General features: G+C 38.1%; 1 protein-coding gene across 1 annotated transcript in view; it reads left to right on the top strand.

Moving 5' to 3' along the window:
- LOC106950280 (O-acetyl-ADP-ribose deacetylase MACROD2-like) overlaps positions 1–17,990 on the top strand; it is a 262,373-nt gene extending 244,383 nt beyond the window's left edge. Inside the window, exons 8-9 of the mRNA XM_015037030.1 lie at positions 4,189–4,219; positions 17,881–17,990. Coding sequence (XP_014892516.1) covers positions 4,189–4,219; positions 17,881–17,975 — 126 coding nt within the window. The 3' untranslated portion in view covers positions 17,976–17,990. The remainder of the gene's footprint in view (positions 1–4,188; positions 4,220–17,880) is intronic.
- The last annotated feature ends 454 nt before the right edge of the window (positions 17,991–18,444 follow it).

Here is an 18,444-nt window from a genome sequence, read left to right as displayed (position 1 = left end):
CATATATATATATATATATATATATATATATATATATATATATATATATATATATGTATATATATGAAAATCTTTGGTCCTCAAATCTTTTTGTACATTTCTCTAGTTCTCTTCATTTCTATCAAAAACCAGGCCTTAAACAAAACAAGTACATGTATCAGATCTTGACAGCATCCCATTAAGTGATTACCTGATGCTTCTTCACGCCAGTAAAGTCAGTAGTTTTTAATGGATTAGCCAGCAGAGTAATAAAATAAATTTTAATTGATTATGCTGGTGGTTTGTCATTGCCTCAGTCTTTGATATGCCAGAAAGTAGCTGATGTCAGAGCAGACATTCAAGTTAAAGTGACTGACATTGTGGCTTTTCAACTGAAATAGGGTGACAGTTTTGGCAGCAAAGGCTTACTGAAGGAATTAGAAAGTGTTGCTCATTTTAACTGATTGAAGTATTTATCATCCCACTTGTTTTAATTTGATTATTCCAGGTGAACAGAAATCATAATCAAGCATTATTTGCTTTGTTCAACTTATCAGCAATTTAAAAGTAAATATTTTTCAATTACATTGTTTATTTTTTTGCTTATTTTTCCTTTTTGCTCTTTTATCCTGCCTCCCTCTTTTCCACAGGCAGAATTTAGCACTGGAGTAGAAACAGTCTCGCTCTTCCATGCTTCATCATCTGTGGTTTGTGTCAGACCCAGACAGTCATCAGGAAAGGTCAAAGCTTTGGTAAAAGATTTAAATCAACCCAAAGAAGAAAACATTACCCTGACAGACTGAGGCTGAAAACTGGTAAATAAGAAAGCAAGCATAGACTCATTCCTCATCACTTAAATCAAGGACAAACAGGGTATTGTATTTCAAAGTGCGGGCGCTGTGTGCCGTCTTAATATGATTGTATGATTATTTCAGAAAGCACACAAGGAACCCTGTTCCTTTTCTCCCTCTCTTCAGATCTATTAATTGTGTTTTTCTCTCTGAATCTTGACATAGCTGCCAGCAGCAACATATTTCTAAATAAAACCTGACAGGGTGAGTGTGGAAAAATAAACTGCTGGCTCACTTTTGGCAGTGGAAGAAATTGACATATGAGGTTGTTCTTTGATACAGCTCTGAGCTGTTTTGTATTCATTCAGTTGCTTTAGCTTCTAGTGGACCGTTTACCTTTTTTTTTTCCTTTTTGTATTTGTCTTCTTATTATATTAATGCTCTTGCCACACCTTCTGATGAATGCAAGAAGTGAAGCATGTATTCAGCTTGTTTTGTAGGACAAAATAGGATCTTTGAAAAAAAAAAAAAATCCTCTTTAGTGTTTATTAATGTACTTAAAAAGATGAATGTGAAAAAGAAACGCACACAGCAAGGCCTATGCATCATAATATATTAGCTTACAGAAGTAAAGAATAATGAAACTATTTTAAGCTATAAAGCCATGCTTGAATAATATGTTTGCTGCAAAATGCGACAAAGCATGAACTATTACTAGGTGGTTACTTTTTATAATGTTTTTGGAAAAGACATCCATAAATATTTGTTGGGTTTTTGCTCTTTAGTTTATAAAAATAGTCATAGTTTAGCATTTTTTCCTGTTTTTGTGTAGATGTCTCTTTTGTTTTGTAAATAATCACTTAAGATCAGGCATTTGCTAAATCTGAGTCCCAGTCCCGTAAGTGAAAAATATCAAGGCTATATATATGTGCTTGGAAACTCATTAGCTATAAAGGGCAGTAAAATAACACTGGATTTCATTAATATTAAATATTCTACATTATTATTATGATTGTGTCCCACTTAATTCACTCACCAGTGATGTTGCAGAAGCCACATTATCTGCTTTTCTTGAAACTCTTGGGTTTTCTTTTTCCAACTGTGGCTTTTATCTGACAAAAATATGCTGATCCACATGGCTTTAACTAGGTTAAGAAAGCTACTGCGAAGTTCTGATAAAAAGCCACCTAATATGTGAGATTTAATTGCTTTTAACATGTATGTTTGTATGTCTGACTTAATGCCTTGCCCCTACTGGCAATGGTTTATATTTCCAGCAGAAAGCCAAAACTAGCACATGTATTTTATGTTTTGATGTCAAAAGCAGTTCTATCTAACTCTGTGCTGACAAAACTTATAAGTGTGGTCGACTTCCTCAAAATGTAATGTCTCGTGTTTCCTCTGCTTTCTGTGTAAATCTATTAACAAAGCAATATTCTGGACTGGTGTTAAACCTTGTGATCCAAGTAGGAGCTCACAAGTCAGAGTAAAACTAACACTTGATTATTTATAGCCATGTCAAATCTATTTTTTTGTTTGTACTATTTTGTGTCTCTGAAGGACAGTCCCACACTAGTCAACAGTGAACTGTGAACAGCTTACTGAGTATCCATCGTAAAAACCTTTCTTCATGTAGACAACCACTTGAGGACGTGAGAATGTGGGAGTCTTTATGGTTTTCGTAAATAGAGCAATAGAGCATCTGCTCTACTGCTGTACATTGTAACCCCTCCTCATTTAACTCTCTTTGTATGCATAAATACGCGAGTCTGAATGAGGATTAGTCAGTGACAATCATTTGCAGCTTAGGCAGAGAGATGTTAACTGTAGCTGGAAAAGGAGAACAAAGCAGCATGCTTTTGGACAACTTAGTGGCTCGCCATGGCATCTCCTACTTGTTGAGAAGTGAGAGAACAATTCATTTATTCAAGTCACTTTCCAGATGTCTCCAATAAGAAAGATTATTGAATACATGACGCAGTGAGACCAGAGAAAGAAGCAGCCAACTTTCTTTCTTTGCAGTGAACATTGTTTTTATTTATTTAAATGTTTTGAGATTCTTATTCTTTACTGGTCTTTATTGAACAGTACATTGACAGTAAATAGGGTTGAGAGAAAAGGGGAGGACGTGTCGTAAATGGCCTGAGACAGAGAATCGAACCCAGGACAACCGCTTCGAGGACTGTAGCCTCTGCAGACTTTACTAACCGAAGCACCCGATGCCCTGTGATTGTCATTTTAATGGGTTTACTTAGCTTATTTGGAAGAACTGCTTATATTAATATGCATGACCTATAATACAGATATCCAAGCCAAGCTCACAAATAGGCCATTTTTAAAAACATTTTTTTTTTTTTTTTTTTCAAAGCACAGCTGCACAGCTTGCTGGGTAACATTGTGGGTCTTGCTGGCATAAAATCACAGACAGTACATCATTAACAGGAAACGGGAGTTAAATTTAATCAGACTCTGTTAGAGATGACTTTAAGACATTATTGTTACCCAAGTATCAGACTGTTCCATCCATTTATGTGGATATGTGTTTCTGCTGTTGAGTAGTTGAATGTTCTGTTGTTGATCCAGATGTAACTGGGGTTTATGTTAGGCACTGAAAAACCTACTTGGATCACAGTTGGCAGCTCAAACTCACAAGTTTGCTATCTTGTCTACTTGGTCTAAATAAAGAAATGTCATAAATGTATGTATAAGTTTAAGCTGTAGGCAACAGACTGAATCAGGCCTTAGTTATATATCCGTGTGTTATTAGGTAACACGCTCTACTGTACATGTACCTATGAATTTACATGAGCGGGTTTCACTGTTCCCCTTTGGCAAAATAAACTAACTACTGCTGTTATGGATACCGACTATTAATAGCCTCTGTCCCAAATGAAATTTTACCAGACATCATCTTCAACACGCTGTGATCCTGACTTTTCTTCAGATATATGTTTGAACTGTGTATGGTATAGACTTTAGAAGCCTGCTGTTTAAAAACAGCAACTTTAACTTGTATAACTGTGTGTGCATTGTAAATGGGAGCTGCATCAGTTTTCACATTATAGTTGTACATTAGCATTGCAGGGATTTATGCAATGAGTTCTGTAAATTGCTTCTCCTGGGAACAAACAGGTGAAGGCAAACGGAGGTAAACAGCCTCCATCCAGAGGTAAACGCTGTGTGTCCCACAATGCCTGCAGTTTAATGCACACGTATAATGGGCAGGTACATAGTTCATTATGGCTAAATTCCTCTGCTGCAGATTTCAAACAGAAAATCACATCGTTGTGTTTGCAATTAAAGATAAACATAGTCATGGCATCTGCATCTTATTCACAATCTTGTTATACACTGAAATGTCATTATTTTTTGGTTGCATATTAATTACTACTTTGTTCTTGTTTTTTTTTTTGCACAGGCCTTCCCATGCATTTCCACAGGCATCTATGGTAAGCTTTAAATGTTCCTCAAAATGATTTATTCCCTTTGCATGTTGTACATATATTTTTCTCACATAACTTTGCAAAGACTCTTGTTTCAGTATGAATTATAGCTATCATTTTCAACTAAAAACTTTTTTTTTATCATATACAAGGAAACGCAGTGTAGAAGAAGGTTAACAAATTAAAGACACATGGCTTTTGTCCTCTCATGTGGCTAAAGCGAATGTGCTGGAAGGCATCCCTGGAAATGAGGAGGTTCATTGCACTTAAACAAAGTCACTTGCAAAAAGTCACAGAAGAAAACTTTACAGCTGTTGAGATAAACTGAATTAGGAGTTCTTTGTCTTAACAAAGTTGGATACAAGAAAATTAGTTGTTGCTATTTAGTGAAATTTTAATTTCCCCTGTGGATAGGATTTCTTTTTTTCTTGTCATCATGCAGTTTATTATTTGCATTGAATTAGCATACAGCTTCAATAATATCAGCAGGAGCCAAATGTTTATGGATTAATTAACATGCTAATCTTCCTTGTCTGTAACTGACAATAAGTCAGCTCTATTGTAGTTCAAGTAGACGGTGACAACTTCTGTAAAATTGAGCACAATTTTTGAAAAAAAAAGAAAAAAGTTAGTCGAAAACAATATTTCTGAGCACAAACAATTAGTAAAAAAAAACAACTGAAAAATTTAAGAATCTTAAGTCCAATTATTTTAAAAAATATATGAACTCTGTGTTAAAAACCCTGCAGTGCTAACAATACATTAATTTTCTTACAGCTGGAATATGCACATATTTCACCAAAGCTTGATTTAATTTAGCAAGCGGCATCTTTTACTACTGTCGCATAATGTGACATTAAAATAGAAATAATTATTGAAACCACAGTTGGCACAATTATTGATTCCTCTATCTTTTTTAAAATAGATGCTACTGAAACATTCCTCATACTTTATTTATTAAGCTGATCAGAGTTTGTTAGAATTTCCAATTAGCAATTAATGAATTTCTCTGCGTTTCTCTGGGGTACAAAAGAGACGTGACACAGTCCAATTTCTTCGAGCCACTGGCAACAAGGCTGAACATTAACACAAGTTTGCCTTCCCCCCACTCAGAGTGAGGAAAATAGCAAGAAGGGTAAAAAAAAAACAACAACAAACAAAAGAACTACCAAACTCACTTTTAGAATTCATGCAAGTCTCCATGTCAGTTATTGTATAATATTTACATGTCAATTGGTTGTTTGGGAAGCATGCCATGATGTTTTTTTTTTTTTTTTTTTTTTTTTTTTTGCCCACCTTTTAAAAAAAAATAAAATAAGCGTGCTGATTTTACTCAAACCTAGACAGATATTCAGTTGAAACTGTGTGGCTAAACAAAATGTAAATTGAACTTTTTAGCCACAAACACTTCATGTGTGTGAGGAGTGAAGAAAAATAATAAACATGTGGAAAACCAATAACTTACTCTACATGGTGATGGATTTATGATGCTGTGGGCCTTTTTCTTGGGAACCATAGTAAAGCGTGAGGTTTCATTAATGTTGAAATATTAGGAGATTTTAAATAAACACTGAAGAAAGGATGACTGTTGAGCCAAATCAAGAAGTGGGTCACCTCTGGGTCATTTAACAAAATGGTGATCCAAATTATATATCCAGAAGAAAGACTGTGCAAACAGCAATGGTCATAGATCCCCCCTCTCTGTAAGCTCATTTAATATTAATTTAGAGCATATTTTTCCTGTAATTTTTGTGCGAGATAATGGTATTTTAAATATCTTTACAGGGAGTGGGGTTGCAATAAATGTGACTGGCGCTATTTGTACTTCCAAACAATGCACTCCCTTCAATTTGAAGGACAAATTCTAATTAATAATATCAATTAATAAACAGGAACATTTAACCATGGAATTATCTATGTTGCAAAATAAAAAAGCAATGCTTACATATACAGATAGACACATGCATTATAATGCAGCTATTTGTCCAAAACTGGAATCACTCACAAAGGTCCAGTAAAGGGGCCTGGGTCCACAGACAGTCTACATCTGTTTGTTTTCTCCTAATATTCATTATAAAAAGATGCAATTTCCAACCAAAGCCATCACCTTTCCTCCTTTATTAAATTGGCACTATAACTAACCAGCAGCTGTCACTGAGAGACACCGAATTACTAAACGCAGAGGAGCACTGATTGCACAGCCTGACAGACTTTGGCAGTGCTCATTAAACCGGCTGAAACTTCCCTGAATGTTAATGGCTACAAAATGTTCACGCATCCTCATGCAGTGCTAAATTTTCTTATTAGTATAGAGCAGTGTGTGTTGTAAAACATGCTTATGAATTACCAGATGTTTATACCTGTATTACCTTCAGAGTTAATACTTTCTTCTGTGTTTGCTTTTTTTGTGTGTGCAATTTCCTTTTGTCGCACTGCACAACATACCTTTTTTTTTTTTTTTTTAGTTTTTATTTATGAGCACATCTGAAAATGTTATTACTGAACACCTAAGGATATAATCACTTCATCTTTCTAGCTGCTTCTCTTTTTTTTTTTTTGTTTGTTCTGTTTTTGTTATACAACTTTGGTGTTAGTGACAGATTCCATACATTGTACAACAGATCCTCATTAATTTTATCCTATGATGGATGTTATGAAATACCAAAGAGTTGCTTACACACATTCTGCGGTGGGAACACAAAGGCTGTCCTAGAGCGCACGCGACAAAGAGAGCTGTAGTTTGCTGTGTATTCTGCTGCTGCTGACTAGGCCACAACTTATTGCTGTTTATTGTTGTACTGTGTGCTGCTTCACCAGTGGGAGCCTGTCGTAGCACTCCACCAGGAGCGCCCTAACATCAAAGAATAGTGTCTGCAGAGCCAAGCATGCAGTAGTGGGGAGGAATTAAACAGCCTGTTCAATAAATAAACAGCTTAGCGCTTCCCATAACTGCATCTTCACAGAACAATACAGCTGATTAAGACTAAAGATCCTCACACAGCAGAGGGCAAATAGAGGAGGGACTTTGAAAGTAACTTGAGCATACGGCTTTGCAGCCTCTGTGATGTTGTTCTCTGACTCCTCGCTGTGCCCCCAGAGTGCTGCTGTGCTCTGAGAGAGGCCTTGCTCTCTTGTCAGGAGGTTTGGCATTTTCTGTACATTTTAGATAACCTTTAAGGTCAGCTAACATTTCAACAACGTAAACAAAAGCCTTTTGGAGTGTGAGTCACATCTTCCTCATGTCTTTCCTCCTGTGTTCTTTCTTTTTTTATCTGCCTCTGTGGTATGCACGTCTTTGGCTGTAAATCGAGTGACAACTGATTAGGTTAGGCAACAATCCATTGAAATCTGCAGTCATCCGTTGTTTGAAACTTAGAAGAAACTCTATATTAAATTGATGAGGCTTTGTTTTGTGTTTTTAATAGTAAGTTCAAAGCTGTTTGAAGAAAAATAGCTTATCCAAAATGGCTGACTGTCTGTAATCGTAAGTTACATGTTGTCACCAGCAGCCAGTATCTGGAAATGCTCTCTTCTGATTGGACCTTTCACTTACAACGGTTATTTTTTTTGCCAGATCACATTAATTTACCATCATGATATTATTATGTGGGAGTCTTATAAGAAGAGACATATTAAAGACTTTAAGGATAATGGAGATCTACAACAGTACATGTAAACTGTAAAGTTCAATATTAATTGACAATGTGTCACAATTTCAATGTCAACATACTTTTCAGTGGAATAGATTGATGACCTTTGTGGAACTGAAAATAAGTCTGTTTAAAAAAAAATACATATTACGACCTCACTTCTGATTATTAGATCAGTATCTTTTAAAGTCTTCTTTCTTGGAAGACCGTTTTTCTAAGGAGAAACACTGAACCGTAGGATCGGTGATGATCAAAACCTACCTGATTCAATACTACTCTTTCCAGATTTGGTTGTCTGGCACAATATCCTTTGGCAGACCAAACAACTGCCCAGAAACCTGACCATTTCTTAAGCTGAGAGAGATGGAGGTGAAGAACTGCAAGCTTGTTTACAAAAACAGTCATAGATGTAAAATATTCTGTGAACGTGAGCCCTGCTACCAGGAAAAGCAATTAATCGCTATGTTCATCCTCCTCTTGGGCCCTAAAACCACTAACGTCGTCTTCTTCCTTGTTGGACTTGAACACTCAGAATTCGCTGCACACTTTCTCAGTTTCTCTTTCACTGTTGCTCTCAATGTCACTTTTGTCTCGAGGCAAATTCACCCTTAAGGTTGTGCTGTCCTCTTCAACACACAGCAGTCCAGCCTTTGAAAACCCATTGGTAAAAATCTGTTTATTAGCCATATTGTCATTTAAGCCGCAGTATTCAAAAGGGGTAAAAAAAAAAAAAAAAAAAAAAAAGAAAGTTGTGGCTTATAGTCTGAAAGTTATGTTAGATTATGAGCACCGTTAGCGGAAAACATTGAAGACAGAAAAAAAACACAGGAGATGATGTCTGAGAGATTGTTGTAACATGTGAAGGTAATGTCAAACAACTCCCATGGAAAGTCCAACACTTGAAGTTTTATTCATTATTGGAGGAATTAATGCCGTCAAATGTCAAAATCGCTCCTGATGAGGAAAGGGGGCAGCAGGGTAAAAAAAAAAAAAAAAAACTTACATTCAGCATCATATCTAAGACATTGGTATAATATTTCCCACATTGCAATAGATTTTAGCTTATTGTCTATTACTAGGATTTGAGAGAAAAAAATGTACATGGTAATTTGACGCAAGTTATTTACATACACATTTGTGGTTATATTCACCATATTTACAATAGAGTCACATTGACCCAATTGCACTCATAAATGTGCACACATTCCTGCACAATACGTAGATCAGTAGGTAATTTGGGTTTAATTGTCTTACCTCGGGGACACATTGAGACGTAGCTGGATAGAGATGAAATCAAACCCGCAGCCATCCAGTCGCAAGAGGAGGATTCTTATTGTTGAGCCACAGACCAAGAAAACATGTGTAAGTTTTCTAAATTAAAAATTTTAAATACAGTATTAATCCCCTTAAAATGACAGTAATCAAAATCTGATACCCACAAATTTCTCTCATTTTTACAAACACAGTCCAACTAAATTCACATCTGTTCACTTTAAGTTTGCCTGCTTTAATAATGGCTTGCTTCATAAACATTGTTAAAGTCACTGCTTAGTTGTTAATATTAAACATTATGGATAGGATGTTTCTTCATTCCTTTATTTCAACTTCCAGAGTTAGCAACCCTGCTGTCCTAGTTCTAGACTTGAATTGCAGCTGGAAGGCAAATTCATCTCCCCCCTTGTTGTGACAGAGAGAAATTAGGAACAAGTTATCCAAGGCCTTTGTGTGATGAGGAAAAACAGATTTGTCAGGAAAGCTAATGCTAATTGACACTCTCCAACACGCCTCCGTCTTCCAAAGGACTCCATCTCCACTGACAGATGACGGCAGTACAGGGAGGTTGGGTTGTAGTAAGGGAGCGCGGGTTGTACCTCAGACGCTCGGAAAGAAAAATGAGGGCTCACACTGCGCTGACAGTCCAATCCCTCAGTCCGGCCCATTAGCCACAACAGAATTTCTGCACAGATAGTGTGTCGGAGGTACCACCCATAAACAAACTGGTGCCCACCGTGGGCCACGAGGTCACCCAGCATGATAGAGGTTATTAAGTGCTGCTTCTGTTTGGACATCAATCACAGGTGTGCAAGTCGGGTTTAAATGGATTATTCCTTCCAAGGAGAAGACACCTCTCAATGTCTCCCTGCAAAAGAGCCAAGGGTCCAACTACCTCGACTTAGAGAGGTCACTTTCTCTTTTAGTGTCTCGTTCTTTTCTGTCCTTCCTCTAACACATTCTTCTGACTGTTTTTTTTTCACATAAACTAGAAGCACAGTCAAATCCACTTGTATAAAGTTCTATTTTAGGATCCAGCATAGAGCAGTGGTTCCCAAAACGTTAGAGGAAAAAGAAAAAAAAAAATCTTGACGCCATCACCGTGACCTCAGCAAGACTGGAAAAAAATTGCCAAGACCATTTTTAGTTAACAATTTATGTTGATTTCATTTCCTTTTACATCAGTTTTTGTTTTGTCAAAAAAGTAAAAAGAACAAAACAACACGAGCTATTTTCTTTTGTTTTTAAAAACCACTCAAGTAATAACAGCACTCCCCTCAGACAATAGAAATAAAGTTAATTGCTCCATAATAGATGCAACAAATTGTCCAATTCTGCACTTTGCAATTATATTGAGAACATGGGAGCACATTTCAACTGCACTTTAAAAGTTCAGTGTCGCTCCAGTTCAAATTAAATAAATTTTTGGTACAAATTTCATGCTCATGTGGCTTTATCATGGTTTGTTGGTTCAGTGCTCTCCACACTAAGCATTGAAAGGAATCACTGGCATAAAAAAACATTTTTCCAAGTTGTTTTGCTGTTTGTATTTGGATTACCTTTATTAATGCTCAGTAGAAACTTGGAGAACTATTACTTGCTAGGTGAATCCAAAGCTAATTAACTACACTTAACCATTTAAATTAGGCTGTCCTAGTAAATATATATATATATATAAAAGCTTTATTTCAAATTTAAGTTGCTATAAAACTGAGAAAAAAAAATTTCTTTGCATTTTCTTTGATTTTGAAAATATAAAGCAAGACGTTTGCGTGCAAAGTTTGCACAGTTTAACTTGTACCCGTTTTCATAAAGTAAAAGCAGTGAGAAGTGCTAATGAATGGTTTATTATGACACTTATGTTCGTAAGCATAACAACCATGTTGGATTTTGAGGTTGAGACAGATGAGAAACCTCTGATGTTTCCACTTGAAACTGACATTTTAGAACAAGGCATTGGAAATCAAAGCATATATTTCAGCTAAACATTCAGGGCCAATCTATAGAAGTATTTTCTCTTCCTTTATGTCTTTTAAAGAAAAATCTGAACAAAGCTAACAAAAACTAACAGGTGTATTACTGCTTTAATTTGTGTCAATATATTTTCTGAGGTTGTGCTTATTTCAGAAAGTTAGGCAAACCTACTGCAGAAACCTTAGCCTTGCAAGGATCACATCGGACACTGAAAGAGCATTTTCCAACAGCCTTGTGATGACTCGTACACTCCAGGAAACGTCTGTTCAGATTAATGTTTGCATGGAGCTGAGGATTGACGGGTACGATGTGAACGCAAGGACATGAAGAGTACGTGTACTGTTTGCCTGACAGATACCCTCTCAAGCATACATTTATAACCCTATCAAAATAATCAGAGGTGCTCAGCGCAGCAGAGCTGCCACTCTACTTTGGACAAATATTTCCCTGTTTATGACTAACCTTCCACCTTTGGTGCATCTGTCTCCGTGACGGATCTGAAGATTGTTGACAAAGGAGTTTCAGCACTGGCTGGTGCCTGTGGGAGATATGTGGTTGTAATCCAGCCAAGCTCTACTGGTATGTCCACAGTGCTCCTCTGTACAGATCAAAGGTGTTTCACAGCAAAGATTTTTTTTTTTTTTCCTTTCGCCAGCATGATGCTCTGGTTTTCTTCATCCTTGTCTAGGATTAGGAGGGTGGCAGATATTCATGGCACCTTATCTCTTAACGTTGATGGCTTTCTGCTTGCTAGCCAGAGATGGCTTGGGAAAATGTACCCCCTCTCTTAAAGGCTAGGATTTACTACACGGAGCTTAGTCCGGCTGGGTTTGGGAATTTCAAGGTGCGTCTGAGCAATATGTGGTATCTGTGGGCAGCAGAGTGGCAACAGAAACTTTGTAGCCCATTTAATAGAGTCACACAGCTTGCATTGTGCTAAACACTTTCTTTGCTCCAACATTGTCATGGATGATAAGCCAAATGTAAAAGCACTGAGTAATCTCAGGTCAATAAGTGCAGGCTTCTGCAAAGAGTGGTTTGTGCTTACCTCCTGCAGATCATACAGAGTTGAGAATGTTTAAAAAAAAAAAAAAAAAAAGTAAATTAGGGAGGTTCAGTTTTAGCATTTAGGACATTCCAGCCTTCACCTTTATGAAATGTTTCCAAGGAAGGTCATAAACTGTTTTGCCACGGAGGCTACTTTTCCATCTTTCCGCTTCTTTTTCTGCCTCTCTTCCTCATTCAGCAGCCTCCCATCTCTCTTTGTCTCTGTAACCTTCTGTGGGCTTCAAAGTCGGTCACGGCCCCACTGTCGTGTTGCACTGCTGGTGTAAGAGCTGCTCCGGGCAGTTTGACACCCACGCTTCGGCGTATGGAGTCCTGGGGCGCTACTCCGTCCTCCACCCCGGGTCACCTCACCTCTCCTCTGGGCCCTGATGGGGTGACCACCCTACTTCCCAGCGTGCTTTCCACATGAACACGCAGCTCTGCTTCCCTCAACTAGAGCAGCCCGCAAAAGTGCTGCCTTCACTTACTGATTTCTTCCTCTCATTCAAACTACCATCAGCTAATCTGCGTTATATTGTATCACAAATGGTCCGTTCTGCCTTTCTGTCAGGACCTGGATTTTCAAAAGAGAGACTCGTATTATGCATCTTACTGAAGATATATTCACCTACATGTAAAATAATTTATGAAAAATAACTGAGATATTTGCATGATGGGTGTGCTTGCTTTTTTGTGTTGACGCCATCGATTCACTCAGTCTGAAGACAAAAACTTTTAGCTTTTTAAACATTGTTTCTTGTTTTGTATTTGTATAATTTAAGACTATATTTTCTGAGTCACTAATAGCAGGAAGGAAGATTTTAATTGGACAGAAATGTTTCTTTTTTCTTTTTAAAAAACTTGTTTTAAATAAAAACTTTATATCTCTAACAGGAGTAAGACAAGATTATCTGCCTTGTAAAACAACATTGAACCACACCATTTTAAATATATTTAATTAGCATTTAAATATATTCCAGAACTAGCTAAAAGGAACTAATGGCGCACTGGGAGAGGCTGCCTTCGACCTGTATGATATCAAATACCATGAACTGAATGTGACATTTACAATTGTTTTAGCTGTTTTTCAGTCTCTTATGGAAACATTCTCACAAAGTGCCTTCGTAAAACATGGCACGTGCCATTGGATCCTTTTTCTCCGGATGCTGCTCTCTGCTGGGTGATAAAGTAGAGAAGCCTTCAGCTGAAATAACACTGCACCACCTGAGCCCTCATCAGGGGCGCTGCACCGCGCATTTCCCATCAGTGCACCTCACTAAGACAAATCTCTCTGAGCCAGCCATATTCCCAGCATAGTAGAGAGGCGAGCCAAATTGAGCAGAGACCCTGGAGGGCCCACCACCACTGTGGCTAATGCTAGCGCCTCACCACCTGACAGATTGGCTTCTCCTAAACGCTGCACACAGGAAACCCTAGAAAGGAGGCGGTTGAGGGGAAGAGATGTAAGAGCAGCACAGAATTTGTGCATTTTGTGTGCACTTCAGCATATAAAGGACTCGGCTCAATCCTGTGCTGCACATCTTTCAGAAAGTGGATTGTGTCAGCAGTGCTGCCGGTGGTGCCTGGACTCGGAAGCCCAGGAGTGGTGCTAGAGGTTGAGTTTTAAAGTACTTTATTGTATCCATTCCTCTCAGTTTAAACATACTTGGCCAAGCTGAAAGAGACAGAGAGGCAAAGAGAGAGGAGAGGAGAGGAAAGTTTAAAGTAGCATGATGAGAGAAAGCTGCTGATCCACTCAAATTGGTGCTGTCATAACTTTGTAACTTTGAGTTCCTCTGCCAGGCCACCTGCAGCTCAACTGACACTTCTTTTCCTGCCAGATCTCATTTTATCGTGTCTTTTCTGATCTTAGGTGGTGTGAATGTATTGATTTAATAGTTTTCTTTTTCTTTTTTCTTTTTTTCTAAATTAGGCCTCTGGTTCACTTCTTTCAACCCATGTTCTGTCCAGCTCTGCTATGATTAATAGCTGTAGTTGTCAAATCAATAGAGAATTTATAGAACTGTTCTGAATGGATTGAATGCTCTCTGTACCTTTAGCTCATTTATGGTGACGTGGAGAACTATTATTATGTTTTAGTCTCCGTTTTGGAAGAAGTTTACCAGAGGTAGATACTTAATTCTTTATTTACATTTTTTTTGTTCATTTGTTTATGTGCTTCTGACACTTCTTGTGTCTGTGCTAACTGAACAGCTGGTCCCATCTCCCCGAAACTACTTTCCTCAGCTTTCCTGTCTGCTGCACATCTGTTTGCCTATGTTACTTGATGTGCAAGTTGGGTGTTGGTACACCTGCACAGGTGTGGGAACAGCTTCTTAAAAGGAAGCATCAGCAGGAAAAAAAAAATGCATCTGAAAAGGTTAAGTGTGCTTGAGATGTAGGAGAAGTCAGGTGACTAGAAGATTTTGGCATTCTGGATTAGCTCCTGAGCGCATGGCTCTTGGGGGCTCCTGTTAAAGGACAGGAGCCGTGAACAGACTTTGCACTGTCTGCAGATGCTGCAGAACAGAGCTGTAGGAGCAGGCTGGCAGTCACTGCTGGCTGGTATGCAGCTCACATCTTGCCTCACCCTGAGCTTGAATGGGAACTTGGCGAGGGCTTGGCAGTGTCTCAGCCCCCTCTTCTCTCATCAGTGTAACTCGGCCACTCCTGTCAAACTGAGAAAGAGGAGGAGAAAAACAGAGAAAAGGAGAGAGGCATCAGCAGCAGTCACATAGGTGAAGATCCAGAGCATGAATCTGCATATGTTGTTTATTGACTATTTAAGCAGGTGATTATGAGAATTTTGGTAGGAGCTACTGAGCGGCTTTGACGGGAGGAGTCACAGATAAGGGAAAGAAATCAATAAATGCTCAGGTTAAGTCTTTACGTCCTTTCAGTTTCCTTTACATCTGTTAAGGACAGGTTGATGCTGTTCTTGTAAAGCTGTTTCATGGGTCACACTCTGATGTCAATGATTGAACAAAATAAAAAAAAAGTCTACATTTGAAAATATGACCCATGTGCTAACTAACAAGGTACAGCGTGACCTGGCCATTGGATCAGTTGATGCTGGTTGAAATTGAGGTGTTAACCTTTGTTGTTGGACTGTCTGCTGCAACCTGTAGTTCTTTACGAGGTCGGGGGTTTTAAACAGAGTCTTAAATCCTGTACTGGGTCACAGTGGCTGAAGAAACATGCCATGCTTGTTTGTTGGCATCGCATTTTGCACTGGACACACGTTGCTATCAGGATACTTCCAGGACAGCCAGCAGCTAACTACCTTATGGAGTACATTCAAAACTTAAAATATTTATTCAAAAACACAAGCAGCAACATCAAGTCATGAATTTGCAATCCTGTATTGATGACAAAAGAGTCAGAACTTTCTATATTGTCGTCTTAATGATTCCTAATGGGGTTAAGGTCTGGACTTATGTAGAAATGTTTTCAGCTCCTTGAGATCCACTTTTTTCTACTTTGAACTTGATGATTTCTGGCATTGTCATCTCATAATATGCCAGGAAATGAAATGCTGTATTTTTGTGTAGACAGCTGACCTAATTTTTTTGGACTTCTAACAGTGCTGATCATGACCTGACCAACTGAAGCAACCTTAAATTATAAAACTGCCCCCACAAGCTTGAACGATGAGCTTAAGACATCATGCATCACTTCCTCCACCTAGGTTCTTACCCCAATGCACCCAATGCTGCTGGATCAGGGTTAATGTGAAGTCATCCAAATGTAATGCCTTTTTCCATCATTTAGGAGTTCAGTTATTATCCCTTGTGGAAAACTTAAATTTTACTTTTTGACTATAGGCTTGATGTTAAGCAATTTTCTTCAGACCATGCATTAAACAGAGTTAAATCCTTACAAAATGGAAGAAAAATGTGGGTGTTGTCTGATCACTATTTTCTCTCCATCTTTCCCCTGGAAAAATGATTGTTAATCACTGCCTTCACATTTTTACTCAAGTATTGTACAGTTCTTTGCTATACTTTAGCAGTTTAAGTGTTCTCTTTATCCCCATCTTTCATGTCCATCAATAATCTTACAGATACGGGATCATAATGAGAGGCGGGTAAAGTTGAAACCAATGAATGCAGAAATACAATATTAAATTCAGTTTAGCTTTATAGCTTCTCAACACAGGAAACCCTGGGTGATCTCAAAACACTTTAAAAGTATCCAGTTCCACTTCATATCTGGGTAAATTTAACAGTTTAGTCAGAAATTCAGTTAGGTTCACATGCAGTTCAGTCAAATTATGTTATTTAATCCCAAATAGGAAAATTCAACAGGAATTTCTTATCCTGCGCAAACATGGGGTGACAGTGGGGAGGAAATATTATCCCTTGACTGTGAGAAACCTCCAGAGTGGCCAGCTGTCATTAATGACTTGGAGCTAACAGAAAAGGAAGCATACTCTAAATAAATGAGTATGCTCATTTATTTAGTGCTCTTTTTAATCTTTCCCGTAAAAACAGCACTTATCTATTGGCACCAACAGATCTGTCACTTTCTAAGGAAGTAAAAATGAGTACTCATTGTTCATTGCACCAATGTCAATGGCTACTTCTGTAAGACACCCACCTAAATGCAAAATCCACTGGGAGAATGGAAAGTAAAACAAACATGGTACACATATTTATTGGTAGCAAAAGCTTTCCACTAGGAGTACCTACTATGAAAAGAAAAAACAGATTAATGGCCCAATGGCTGTGTCCAGGAAACACATAGTTATACACAGAATCACTAGACCAGCAGAACTTTCTATGGAAAAAATTAAGAGCACAAAAGCTGGACGGCTCATTCCATGAAAGAGAGACAGCTAAGCATATATAACCAGAAAAAACCTTCCACAGACAGGAGAAGAATAGTAATTAGAAAGTTAATATTCTCTGTAGTAATTTTCCAAACCTTAGAAGGTTTTTTATAAAGGTGATATATATTTTATTCAGCCAGGTAATGTGTAGTTACTTTAAAATCAGGACAGCTGAGGAACTTCTTGGTAGTAATTTGTCAGCTCTTTTGGTTCTGGCATATTTACTCTACCATGGTAGTAAAGCAGCCCCAGAGGATTTTTAAGTCAATATCTCGCTGTTGGAGTTGGGTCCTGTGAAGTTATCTACACTGGCAGCAAGTGATCTACAGATTAGTTTCCAGCAGTCTTCCTTTTCCTGGTCTAATTAGAAAATAATCAAGGAACAGTTTTTCTTCAGAGTGTTAACAAACTGTTACGGTTCCTCTGCTGACACAACTGTTAATATGATGGTTTGCTGCATTGTGCCTAGACTCCAGGTTCATGTTGGCAAGCTGATAAAACAAAGGAATGGTGTGCATGATCACACATCAAAGTGTAATTTCCCCATAAAGATAAAACATTAATCAGTTCTGCTTGAGGTGGTAATGAGTGAGGGTGTGATTGTGCGTGTGTGTGTAGCTTGTATCCACACTTTGAAGACCCTGCAATATTGTCTCTCTGTGTTTTCACATCACCCTGCATCTGGCAGCATTCGTCAACAGCAGTTGATCAGACAGTTGGTCTCATCTCGCTGATACGAGCAGGTTGCTTTTCATTGATTCAGGAGGAATTCTGCTGCTACCTGTGGAGATATCAGTTTTCTGTGTTTGCTTGCCTGACTGACTTTTTTTGTCTCCCATTTGACATCTGCATGCTGAATACAACTGCTGTTTACACTGTTTTTGTCTCCTCAGGCTATCCCAACGAGCCTGCAGCCGACATCGCTCTGGGCACAGTAAAGAAGTGGATCGAAGAAAACTCTGATAAGGTACGACACATTGCAGAGTGAAAAGTAAATTCCAGCTTCGAAGAAGCCATTGCCCTTTTCCTATTTCACTTTCCTTAACTTTTGAATATAAATGATTGGTCCATAGCTGAATCGCACAACCTCATTTGCTATGCATCTGTGTAGATGACGGACGTCTTACCCACCTGGCAATTTGAGGTCTGCATGCACATCAAATTAAAAGCCAGTCTGAGACTAATCAGGCTTAAATGGTCTGTTGACTGTTGAATTGGTCTTTGCTGGGGAGTGCTATTAAACTCAGAATTACATAACTCATCAGCAGCAATAATCGTATTTACAGGGCTTTGCAACAGGATTTAAACTCCATGTACGTTTTCACGTGTTGTCACAGCAAAACCATGAACTCCAATGTATTTTATTGAAGTTTTATCTGTTGGACACAATAAAGCTAAATTTGTAAATTACTGGGCTAATAGGACATTTTCAGATCACAGATTAAACGGTTCTCTGT

Source organism: Poecilia latipinna, unplaced genomic scaffold, assembly GCF_001443285.1.
Source record: "Poecilia latipinna isolate Pla-1442-1.1 unplaced genomic scaffold, P_latipinna-1.0 Scaffold389, whole genome shotgun sequence".
Classification (NCBI taxonomy): domain Eukaryota; kingdom Metazoa; phylum Chordata; class Actinopteri; order Cyprinodontiformes; family Poeciliidae; genus Poecilia; species Poecilia latipinna.
This window is presented reverse-complemented; position numbering and strand designations above follow the sequence as displayed.